The following is a 12,692-nucleotide window of genomic DNA, read 5'->3' as shown; positions in this document are numbered from 1 at the left end:
CAGCAGGAACTGGAGGAATTTTGTGCTTTCGCACATCTTTCTCAGTCCTCTCCTGTTAGGAATAAAAATCAGCAGCCTGTAGCTGCCCCCATCTTCCCTCATACTTGAACCAATAGGCTTACCACTTCAGCTGGTGACTGAATAGAAAAAACAGAACTACACAGAAAAAAGCAACCCTTATTATTTTTTGCAATTCCAAAACCATCTTCAACAACCCTTTTCCCTATAGACCTGTACTGTAGCATACTAGTAGTCTGGGGGGTACCTGTATGGCAGAATCTTTCATCTGAGCATCCCACAACGCTCTTTGACAGTTGTGGAAACCTAGGGGAAAAAATTCCACGACTGACCAAGACACCAAGGTCACAAAGCAAGGAAGGGAACCCCCATGTCCTGATGCTGCTAAGATTTGCAAATCCACTGTCCTGACCAGTGCTATAGGACCAACTGCATATTTCCTGTTGCATTTAACCTGGATGAAGATGTTGGCTCCTGGTCACTGGGATAGTAAACCCTCTGAAAAGTCCACATTTTCCATAGCTAGAGGCCACCATGCAGCAATAATGTCCATCTCCTCCTGCCCATGACCTCAAACTTACTCAAGTTTCCTTTCACCCATGCCTTTAACTCATCACATTAGAATTCAGGGGAACCCTTCGCAGGTGTAAAAGACTGCAAATGTCTCACTGCTGTATTGATGTAAATATCAAGTGACACCAGGAAGATCAGAAGGGTGCTTGTTTACTCTGCAGAGTCCAGCCCAAAGGACATAAGGTGAAATCTCCAGAAATGTTAGCAGACACATTACGAAGCCTTTTCAACTTCTGGAGTGTTGGCAATAATAGAGAGGACTTTCAGGCTAGTTGTCTGAAAGCAGTTCCTAGGGAAAACTGTGAAATCTCTTTAACTGCCAAGGATGACAGTGTATCTCTGCAATGCCTTCCTGGCAGCAGAATAGCACAAGATCTAACCCGGATCCCTCCGAGAACCAAATTTTGCACCTAAAGCCTGAATGCAAACAGGTATTTCTTTGACTATTGTTTCTAACCCATCCATCTTCCCTTCTTCACAGCCCTGAAACTAAACAATTGAGACTGCTTTCATGTTCAGAAGGAAAGGTACCCAAGTGAAGTGTGTAATCCAATTAATTTGAGTTTTATTTGACCATGTCAAAATCCATCACGGCTTGGGAGTAAGATGAAATTGGGAAATGAGCATCGAACAGCAGTGAGGGCATTAACAATTGCAGAGCCTTTTGTTTTTAAAGAACAAGTGGTCAACAAAACCAAATGCACATCCACTGAGAGGGGGAGAGGATGGGTGGCAAACAACCAGGATTTAATTACTGCTGGAGGTAAGCCAGGGATAAAGATTTGGGTTACAAAACATTCCAGCTAAATGGTACATTATTATGATGACAGAGTTACTCCCACAAATCCACATATCCTGACATTTGCCTCAAAGTTATTTATGAAAGGTGATTCCATAATTGTAACACAGAAGAGAGCTCTGCTCAACAGCCCTTGAGCTCAGTAGCTCCTGATTTGGCTTCTGCAGCATGGGAGTATGGACATGCAGGAAATCTAGAGTGTCTCCTTCCTCAGCTGCCTGGGCAAGCAAAACTCACTCAGATCAAGGTTTCCTTCCAGGATGAGCTCTGAATAAAACATACTGTGAGTGAATGGGATTAAAGTGCGTTAAAACACAACCCTCACATTTTTTTAAGGGACTCTCTCCATATTCCCATAAAGCAGCAGGAAGAACTCATATCTCCTTATAAACTCCCTTCTCCTTATAAACAGGGGGACATTCTGGGGCTCACTGCAGCTGAAGGTTGTTATAGCAGTCACAAGATAGCTCCAGCAACAAATGGTAGCAGGAATCTTCCCTTCTCAGCCATCTCCTGCGCTGACTCAGGCTGGATTCAGTGCTTCTGGATATACCAGAGCAGAAGGCAGACAACTGTCTGCCTCATTTGAGAAGACCTTCATACACAATTTGCTCCAGGAGCTTTCCGACTCCTAGCCAAGCCAAGAGGAAGAGCGCAACCAGTCTGACCTGGGCAGATACAAGCACCTACGTTCTCTGGAAGACAGCACAAACATCCTGCAAAGGGGAAACCTGAAACAGCACAGAAATGCCCCGAACAAGGCAGTGAAACTTGCCCAGCCAGAGTGGCAAGGCATCTCAGAGGCACAGGCATACACAGCTTTGAAAGCAATCGGTATGGTTTTCTAAATCAAATGCCATTCCCTTCCTCCTCTCCTTCCCCTTCACTTCCTCTGCTCTGTTCTCTCTTCCTCAGGAAGGGCTACACATGGCAGCAGGCACTGGGATGTCACTTCGCAAATCTCTGTTCTGCGCTCTTTTTCACCAATGACATGCTGGGCACACAGGCAAGCCTACTCTGCCTTGGTTTCCCCTTGCTCTCCCTGCAAAATAGGTTAATGTTATCTCATGTGTCCTTTGCAAACTGAAATCTTTGAGATGTAAGAAAACACAGCCCTCAACAGAGTGAAACTTGCATTCTTTTCTCTTTTCCCTAAAAATTGTCTTAGCTTTAGCATGAGAAAGAGGACTGAGCTGACTCTAGACCACATACCTGATCCACTCATTTTTAAGTGGCAGAGAAAGCAAGCGATCCTCGTAGCAGCAGCCTCAGCAGTGGGGTATGGCAGTTTAGCTTCTGGCCTATGTCTAATGTTTCTAAGGGATAAATTCCCCCATTATAGGCTTGATTTGTTGAGACAGGATGGAAATGAAGTAATCCTGTCTTAATTTCTTTCTGCTACCTGATCTGGAGGGAGACAACTGGGACCAATTTCTTTACCACAGCACAGTGAAACTGTGAGAAAATATTTGTCTCCCCATTTTTGGCTTCTGCCTGCTGATAAACATTGCCAACAGGAACTTGTTGCGATTAATAAAGGCACATACATTAACCACGTTCAGGCGGAACCAAACACTGTACTACTACTAATAATCTGATACAGCTTTCTCACATCTCCGTGGGTGCACATGCCCATTACCAGGAATATGCTTCCCTCTGCTGTCAGCAGCTGGAATCTTGTGTTTATAGTTTTCAGATGTGCTCCATTCAAAATAAATAAATAAATTTTTAAAAAAGCTACCCAGAATTTACAAGGCTAAGTTTTACTGGTTGTAGAGGATCAGCTTTCCACCAACCTGTGGTAGGCAAAATGAGCCAATACACAAGCAAAATGGTAAGTTTTGCAAGAAAATGGTCTTGATATTGCCGTAACTTTATCATGACCACATAGATAACTTATACTTGCAGTGAGACTTGTATCAAGAAATATTTTTAAAACGAGAAAAATTGTCATAAAGTTTTGGGCTACTCCTTCTGCAAACCAAGAAATCCACCACAGGTATGGAGGTGAAGTACAGGGCTGCCCCAGGGATGTAAGAGTCACCATTTACTCATGGTCCTCAAGTCCGTGTGGGAGCCTGTTGCTGCCCAGTGTTGGCAGAGATAATACAGATATTTATTCACTCATTTATCCGCTTCCCATTTTGGGACAATGCAGGGTTCACCCTTCTCACACATCAGCTGGGAAGGCCATGTAATTAATGCCTTTATACACTTTTTAATTTATCCACTACTTTGCAAGAAAGAGTTTAATTTAAAGGGTGGTTGGAGGGAGGGGGCAGCAGCAGTACCCAAACCATCCTTAAAGATTCTTTGGAATAAAAGGCTAAATGCAGGTGGCTCCATTTGGTGTGATCCTGTAAGGCAGTGAGGTGACTGTAATGCAAAACTTTCTTGTTATAAGGCTTGTGAACGCAGCAGCTCAATCTACATTTTGTGAAAATCTTAGTATTGAACCACAATTAATTTCATCCTGCCCATACGCTCTAAGTCACTGAATATGAAATTGAGCTGTTAAAATTCTTCCCAAATTAAAAATACATCTGTTCACTTTTGGGAAAAGGAGTCTGGAGAGCACAGTGGGTGGAAGGGAAAGGAGAGCTCTAGAAAACTGTCAGACACAGGGAGACTTACTAATCCCTGGCTCTAACTAATACAACTGAGCTTTGAAGCTGGACGTGAGCAGAAGAGCTGGGGAAAGGCACAGCTGAAGTCTGGGGGAGTGGAGATGGGAGACCCGACAGAGCCGGGGCTCCAGGAGTTTACAAGCCAAGTGGAGATACAGCTGAGCTCTGCGTTATCATTATTAGATACCAGCTACACAAGACTGGACTGGAAGAATCAAGCCCAAATCTGAGAGCACTCAGATAAAAGTGCATGATGTGCTTTTCCTAGAAAGCCTTTTCTTGCCATGCACAGCACAAATCAAATAAATATATTTTCAAATCACCATAGGCTCAAAGAAACCCTGACCCTCCAGTTATAGGGAAGGGATAAATCACGGTCTTGGTCTGGGCTTTCAAGTCCTTAATCCTGTGTTTTGCATGGATGTGGGATAATGTTGATGCACCAGAAACGCAGGTGGAAGACTCATCTGCGGGGGCAGGAAAAGAGACGCATTTAACAGATGTCCTTGTTATGTTACATAATTTCAGAGTTGCAAACTTTTGGTACTTACTCATTTCTGAGCAACCCTGAGCACTGTAACACCGCAACAGTGGCACCAAGAGGTCTCTCAACAGCGCAGTTTCGTTGCACCTAATCGGCCAGACTGCTATATTTCTCTACCCACTTGTCCCTCGTGATGCTATCTGAGCTCTGTCATTTCACTAGAGACCCTCTTCACAGCAGCTACTCATGATGGAAGCGTAAAAGACACCAGGTTGCTTCCTCAAAGCTATGATGAACCCAGAAAACCTGGCACAGGGAACAACCATAAATCCCCCAAGCCCTGTTCTCACTGATGGTTTCAGAAGAGCAGTGACTTAGTTCCTCATTTTAGAGAGAACCCCTCTAGCTTCTAAGTCTTACATGTTTCATCTTGAACAGGAACTTCCAAGAGACCCACGCAATGGAGGCAGATTGTCTAGCTGCTCCCAGGGAAGGCAGGGCCCTGGCAGAGCCTCGTAGGGAGGTGGGAGGAAGAGCTGAGCTGCTCCGTGCCTGCCCACTCTGCTGATGTACCAGAAAAAAATGGGAACCAAGGAGGAAACTTACTTTCTTTTTCAGCTGTGGGCTGGAGTGAGTAGAGAACCCCTTGTTGGAAGGTAAGAGGGAGGCTTGGGGTGGCTGGTGGCCCTGGAGGACCTGGGGGACCTGGGATCCCAGTTTCTCCTGGAAGTCCTCTCGGTCCTTGAGGTCCTAACAGCCCTGTGCAGAGGCAGGAGAGGATGTGTTAGTGCATTTGAAGATGTGCTAATGATGCTACCGTGTAAAAAGGCAGTAAGAAGACAAAGGATTTCTGTCCTGAACTGTAATTGTGGGAATTAGGGATGCGAGGGGAAATAGGAACAGCTTCCCAATTTTCCATTATTTGCCTTTAGCATCTTCCTCCGCAAAGTACATAGACTTACTTGGCTCAAAGATGCTGCGAAGCTTAATTCCTGAAAGAGTAAAATCTCCCCCCTCCCTGAGGCTGAGCAAGAAACTAAAGGCAGCAAGGCATGAAATCAAGCACCGTTCTTTCTCTTCCCCTTCACGTATACCTTTATGTCACCTAACTTGCCAGGAAAGCACAGAAAGAACAGTGGAAACCCAGACAGTCCAGCAGCAGGCCGGTTCTGCCTCCTGTGGGGCTGGAAGGCTCTCGTTGCAAACTGAGAAACCAAAAGGCAGACACATCCTTGGCCAGACTTAGCCATTGACAGGTTGCCAGAAAATGCCAAAAAGTGTTCAGGGCCACTCTCACATTTAAGGCACGCTCCAAGTTTCAAATCTTTCCTGAGCTCAGATTGACAAGGCACAGCCTTTTAGACACATAGAAAGCACAGAGCCTGAGGTCTGGCACCTTTTGTGTAGTATCGCCGTCATCAAAAGATTTAGGAACATTTTGGGGATGAAGGAAGTCTCCTAGCTCAGGAATGGAGTGTACTCTGAAAGAATGGCCTCATAACCTTTTCCCTTAACATACAAAAGCATCATTAGTTTGACATCCTGGCATCTGACAGCTTGACACAAATGGTGGAGAAAAAAGGGAGTTAAAACAGGCACACGGTGAGAGGGTTAAACAGGGAACGCTCTTCTCCAAAGGCTGACAGATCACAGACTGCTTTTTACAGCTCCTGAGCACGATGGGGAAACATGATCCTGCTCTGCAGCTTTCTGGGACAAGCTCTCTGGCTCCACGGGAAATCCCAGGGACTGTCATTGCTCGTGCAGGTGGTTTGCCCGCTCTGAGAGCTACTGGCTGATTTCAGTGCCCAGGGGACTCACTGGAATGGATTCAATGCTCAACATCTTGTGCATCCAGCCTTTTATGATCTGTCGTCACAGATAATTTGTATAAAGTGAAATATCTCCTATCATGGTAGCACTGCCCTCCTCCAGGACTTACCTGGTGGCCCTGCTGGGCCCCTCTCACCGGGTTGTCCCTTCTCTCCTTTTGGCCCTGGTGGTCCTGGAAGACCAGTTGGTCCGACTGGGCCTGGAGGACCAACCTGTCCTGGCAGCCCTGAAAACATTCAGAAAGGAAATCAGTTGGAGGTTCGGACCCTGCTGAGGTCAGAAGGTCTTCAGCAAGCTAGAAACCAGAGGAGAGGGACTCAAAAGATGCGCAAGGGGGAGAAATGCAGCTTTGCACAGACAGCACAGACAGGGTGGTACTGGCGGCAAGAGCTGGCTGGTATGTAGGGCAGAAGAGCCAGACTGCAACTTGCTTCTCCTCTTCTTCCTCCAATCTTTAAAGAAACAAGCATGTCCCCACGCACAAGGCCCACCCCAAAAAGTCGGCAGGATGCATACCTCCAGCTGGGATGTGCTGGTCAAAGCTAAACTGAGCTCACACTGTCCCCTTCCCAAGGTCTGAATGGCTCTGGGCAGGGTCTGGCTGGTCCCTCAAGCACTCCTTTGCTAGCTTCGTCCAGAGACGCGTGTCAGCTCTATGGTAGTCCCAACGTATCAAAATACACAAAATATGTTTGCAAAAGCAAATCAAACCCTGTCTCCCACTTGCTCTGGCTGATCTATGCCTACCACCCAGAGATTCTGCATCGAAGATGTTTCCCTGTTTTCTCCTGTTTTCATTCATCTAACAAGTGTACCATGCTGTACACAAGCATTTTTCATCCCAAACTGAAATTAATGCACCCACACTTTTGAAGTAACTAGATGTCACTAATTTATATCAATGAATAGGGTACCGAGCAAACCCATCTGGAAATACCAGTAACACAATAATTACAGCCCAGCAGGATGCTTCTTGGCAAGTCCCCTCAGACCTCCAGTAAGCCTACGAAAGGTGTAGGCAGTGTTTGTAATCTGGAAGTGACTATTTCTGATGACACTAAATAAAATCTTAAATGTTGTTTTCTTCAGACTATCAAAATAATAACAACACTTGGCAATCTTACAGTGTTTTTCAGAAAAACACCATGCGTCTTTGGCTCACAAAAGTAGTGATACACTTGTGATCACTGGAAAGATACACTTAAATACTGTGCAAACATCAGTGAAGCCTTTAATACCTTAGAGAGGTGGGTGAGTTAGTCTGTCTACTCAGATTAAGTGGTTAACGGTTACAAAAAAAGCGTTAACTGTCAGAGCCAAGAGAGTCAGAGGTTCCTGGTTTCTGGGCTACCAAAGGGCTTTGAGTATTTGAAAGATGCAAGCTACAAAGCCAGAGGAAGATCTGTCTGAGTCCAAAGTTCAGTGCACTCAGATTTCAAGTTTTAGTCTGTATATTACGTATGACCAGAACGCAGCGGAGCGCAAGTTAAGTTTTGATAAACTCTTAAGCAGTGTCCTTCCCCTTCCCTGGTATCAGAAGAGGTACTGAACCCCCCAAGAGCAGTGCCAGGAGAACCAGCTGCATGTAGGGGGTGGAGAAGAATGGATGGGAATAGAGGGAGAGAAGGGAAAAAAGGAAACAAGCTGGCCAGCTAACACCTTCACAGCTGGTACCAAAGGGAACAGGGCTACATAATAAAAACCAAGGCTCACAGGATTTGCAGCTCCCACATTTGGATCCGGTTCCCACTCTAGGTGTGGGACAGCCCACCTGGAGCACAAAACCTTGTCCCTCCAAACATTCATCCAAACTCTGCATTTCTCAGAACAAAGCAATAATCCCCCAATATTAGACCCCCTTGAAAGATTCCCCTTCTTCTCTTCTTTTTTTGCCATTCTGCAGACATGTCCAAATTATTTTTTCTTACAAAAATGAAATCTATCCATCTCTAATCCATGGTGAAACTGGGCAGACTGAAGCAATGAGATTTTTCAAAGACTTTGTGTGGGAGTGTGTGCCTGTACTTTTGTTTTATTCAGTCATCAATAAAGATCTGGTTCAATTTGAGTATTGAACAAGGAATTAAGGTAAGGTTTTAATTTGGATCAATTTGCTTACCCACAGGACACAAACTGCAGACTTTTCTGTGAATAGAGGGGCTCCTTTAATGGATCTCACCTGACAGTGTATGCTGTACTTAGCAAGATCAGGAGCCCATTTAAGAGAGCAAGAGCATTTGTTCACAGCATTGCAAACAGCTTCTCCCCCCTACCAAAAACCCCCAACACACCTGAAACTTTACTGCAGCAAATTCTTTCCAGCATAGAGGCAAGAACAGCAGAAACGCTGTTTTGCAAGCACAACACACTGTGCTGCTGAGTGGGGGTCAAAAAATTTCCTCGCTTGTATAAATCAGCCTCAATCCTTCAGTTCAACCTTTATAACTCAATCCTGTGAACTTCTGCAGACCAAGAGCAATCATTTGCTGCTAGCATCCTCAATCACGCTGCTGCAGTGGAGCTTTAAAGAAACTGGCACTTACTTCCCTGAAGGTGGAAAGCGCTAAAGGAAAGACTAGGAGAAGCAGCACTGAGTAATGTGTCAGGCAAATGCTCATACTGGTGACAAATGGTGTTACCAGCATAAAAGAGACAAATGCAAAAGGGAGAATAAAGAGGGAAGGATTCAGGGAAAAAGGGGGAGGGAAATGAATAGGCCAAATCTTCAGCTGGCATAAATCAGCTCTGCTGCAGTGGCATTGCTTTCAGGGAGCTGAAGCCCATGGCGAGTATTTATCCTCCAAAAATATGAAAGAAAAAGCTGGGGGGGGGGGGGGGGAGAAGGCAGGGGGTGAGGATTCTACTGCTGGAGACCAAATCAGACATGCAGAGACCTGGATTTTCTTCCTGGCCCTGTCATTAACCTGCAACACACCATCTGTTGCCTTTCCTTCCCCAAGGTTTTCTCTGCACAGGAGCAGGGTATTCTCTGTTTGTATGGAGCTTAGCAAAATGATGCCCAGAACATCACCAGCAGCTCTCGGTGTCCCGGCAGGCGATACCAGTAAGATAATAATGGTGTTTTCTCCCATCATTCAGCACATGTCCTGCTCGCGGATAAATTCTGCATGTAAGTGAACTGCCACATGTCCTCCAGTGAACTGCCTCTCCATCGGGCAGCACCTTTCCGTCCTTTGTGTGCTGGGGGAACTGAATGTCTCAAAGATGATAAAGCTGGCATTTCGCCTCTCTAACCAGAGCAGCCCATGATCAGATAAAACCCAAAGAAGAAACCCAGCCTCTCTGTATCTGTGAGGCTCCAAATCAGAAGACTCCTGGCCACAGGACCCTTCTGCTTTTTGGGACATATCATGTACAGGACTGGGCATAACAACATTTTGTGCTTTGAAAGAGGAAATAGCAGAAACCATTGACTTACCCTGTGGTATTAGCTGCTCCTCTGCACCTCTGTGTCCTTTAGGCTCTAGTTAAGATGGTCAGGGTTAAAAAAAAAAAAAAAAAAAAAAAAAAAGGAAAAAGATATGAAAAATTAGGTCTCTTGCTGCCAACTGGCTCAGCCAAAGTATATATATATTTTCTTACTACTCAGTAAAATGTATCCTGTTGATTAACAAGCTGATCAGAAAGGCCAGCGGTGCAGCTGTCTCAACAGCTCTGATTGCTTCTAAATGATTGTCTATTCTCAGCCCTGTCACTCACAGAAGAAATAACTACCCTAATAAACAGTAGCAAGTTTTCCTGGACTTCAGCCTGGAGAGGTGTCAGCCAACCTAGAACTATAAGGTCATCCAGAAACACTCCGACCACTCAAAGCATCTAGTCCGTATCAACCATCTTTGTGTTGGGCACCAACATTCTGCCCTTAGCCCATCCGGCTGAGAAACTTGGTGACATGCAAGCTAGGATTTAGATTTGCTTTGGCTGAAAAACCAGAAGCAGGGCAAAGTAGGCAATATTTCACAAAAAACTCTGGGGAACGGGATGGGAGGGACAGAGGCTTAGCTTTCCACAACCCCAAACCACACAGGATACTCAGGTTTGACTTCCACCTACTCTAATATCACACTTATTGAAAGATCTCCTGAGGTCTGCAATCTCTGTAAGTGAACCTGGGGCCAGCTTTGAGCAACAAGTCACAGTATAGTGTTGAAATCATACAAAACGGGCAGTCCCCTACCATCCTAAACCAACTGGGTGCAATTCCCTACATTTCACCAAAATCCACAGTGTGTTTTTTTGGCTGGCTTTGAATTGTAGATAGAAACTGGGGTAGGCAGGGAAGGAAGCCACATGTGGACCCAGATCCACAAAACATCCCCACAGCTCCTTAGCAAAGCAAGCATCTGAAGCCCACAGAGCTCAGGTAGGGGCTTGAGCAGGCCATCACATGTCAATAAGCAACTTAGCTGATTACTTCTAATTGCTGAAAGACACTGTCCTGACCTGAAACGGTCCAGTGCATGCCTGATTCCCAGTTATTATGCTAGAGTTGTTATTCCACACTAGGTTAAATAAATCAAGGCTAGAAAAGTATAGGGTAAGAGTGAGCAAGGACTACACCTGGTAGCACGCAGGCAGGGCTGTTACACATGCAGCCGGCTGTGCGCACAACCTGGAAGTCTGGCTGACAAGACAGACTCACGTAAAGCTCAGACAACATGACCTGTGTTTTGGAGGTGATCACTAGCTACCTCCTGGATTTACTGCAGGGGTGGAGGGTGCTGATACTGGACCATGGAGTCAGCCTAATGCAAGTGCTACAGGAGATCCGTTCTGTTTTGCATCGCTGCCTGGGTGAGTGGCATTTGCTGCTCCTTGCTGAGCAAGAGGAGATTATCATGTGTACAGAGCCCCCGAGAGGAAAGGACTTTGAGTGGAAGAGAGTGGAGAGTCATCAGTACTTTTGCTGGATTGACTTTCGTACAATGAAGTGCAGGTGCAGAGATACTGCAACAGCAAAAATAAATGACATGGAGAAGGCAGAATGAGCATATAATGGACACTGGGGGAAACTGCTTTAATTCAGTTCCTGGCAGCCGTCACTGTGGTTCTGAAAATACTTTGCAGAACATATTGTTAGCGAACCTCCCTCCATGTTGTGGCATCCTGTCAAATTATAAACATGGACAACATCTGGCCTATGTTGGTTGCTCCAAGTCTGCTGCATGAAGGGCTGCCATAATAAACTGCTCTGACCGGAAAAAAGAAAAAAAAAAAAGAAAAGAAAAAAAAGAAAAAGAAAAAAAAGAAAAAAAAAGCAAAGTAGGCCCTATAGAGGATAAAGAACTAAAGAACTGTTCTGGGAGCAAGCAAAGCAACTGACAGACAGGGCTTTGGAAGCAGAGAGCTGGGATCTTGAAATGAGAATGCCAAGGTCAAGGAAATTCAATGCGTGGGGATCTGTCTAGCCAAGTGGGCTCAGAGGGAGATTTTCTTATAAGTGTATTTTTTTTTCATGCCACAAGAGGGATCATAAAACAGCCCATTGTATTTATGGCAAATTTAAAAAATATAACGCAGAGTGCAACTGATGTTGCTATTCACGGGAAAGTTTTTTGTCCTAATAAAACCAAGAATTACCCCTACCCCAGTCCTCTACCTCCCCACACCGCTCCCAGATGGGGAAATACTGCATTCAGCGCTCAGCAGGTGAGTATGAATTGTCCCCCTATGATCCCGATGGCTCTCTGGAGTTTCCTCAGGAATGTTTCAACCGATCCAGGCCTCAAAATCCACAGTGTTTGGACTTAAAACATGTACACTGAAACACACAGGCAGGTACAGTGGCCCTACTGAGGTTAACAGAAATCTAAATTTCCAGAGACCAGAATTCAGCTCTTAGTAGATGCTTGTGCCAACAGAAATCGAGGCTAGCGATAGGCCGCTAAGGCTGGCAAAATGGAGCTTAATATGTTAGTTTCTGAGCTTAGCTGCTTTCTTCCAGGAACATGCCTGCCCTGCGCTGGCTTAACTCAAGGAAAGGCAGAGACACAGAGAGAAAAGCTGAAAGTCCCTCTCTTTGCGAAGGGGTGATCCTTGCTCCTGCACAGGCAGTGGGAAGGGGCCCTGAGGAAATTGCATGCAGCTCCCTGCAGCTAAAAGGATGGTTTGAGGTGGGATCGGAGAGGATTGAATTCCTTCCTTGTCCATGAGTCCGCATGGGTGTTGGCGTGCGACCACCTCTGCGTTCACAGCTCAGCAGGGAGGGAGAGACACGAGACAACATTAAACCCTTAGACTGAACAGCCCCTGGTTTGAAGGATTCCTGGCTCTAGAGCTAAATAATGCTGATCCTGACCCTAAAACAGAGGCTGAAAGCTCTCAAAATGCCTCTCCG

General features: G+C 45.5%; 1 protein-coding gene across 1 annotated transcript in view; it reads right to left on the bottom strand.

The window, feature by feature from the left end:
• COL26A1 (collagen, type XXVI, alpha 1) overlaps positions 1-12,692 on the bottom strand; it is a 180,100-nt gene that overhangs the window by 14,810 nt on the left and 152,598 nt on the right. The window contains exons 6-8 of the mRNA XM_009319292.1: positions 9,774-9,818; positions 6,444-6,560; positions 5,108-5,260 (exon numbers count right to left, since the gene is read on the bottom strand). Coding sequence (XP_009317567.1) covers positions 5,108-5,260; positions 6,444-6,560; positions 9,774-9,818 — 315 coding nt within the window. The remainder of the gene's footprint in view (positions 1-5,107; positions 5,261-6,443; positions 6,561-9,773; positions 9,819-12,692) is intronic.

Source organism: Pygoscelis adeliae, unplaced genomic scaffold (assembly GCF_000699105.1).
Source record: "Pygoscelis adeliae isolate BGI_AS28 unplaced genomic scaffold, ASM69910v1 Scaffold282, whole genome shotgun sequence".
In the NCBI taxonomy this organism is placed as follows: Eukaryota; Metazoa; Chordata; class Aves; order Sphenisciformes; family Spheniscidae; genus Pygoscelis; species Pygoscelis adeliae.
The sequence above is the reverse complement of the archived record's forward strand: the minus strand, read 5'-3'. Positions and strand labels throughout refer to the sequence as shown.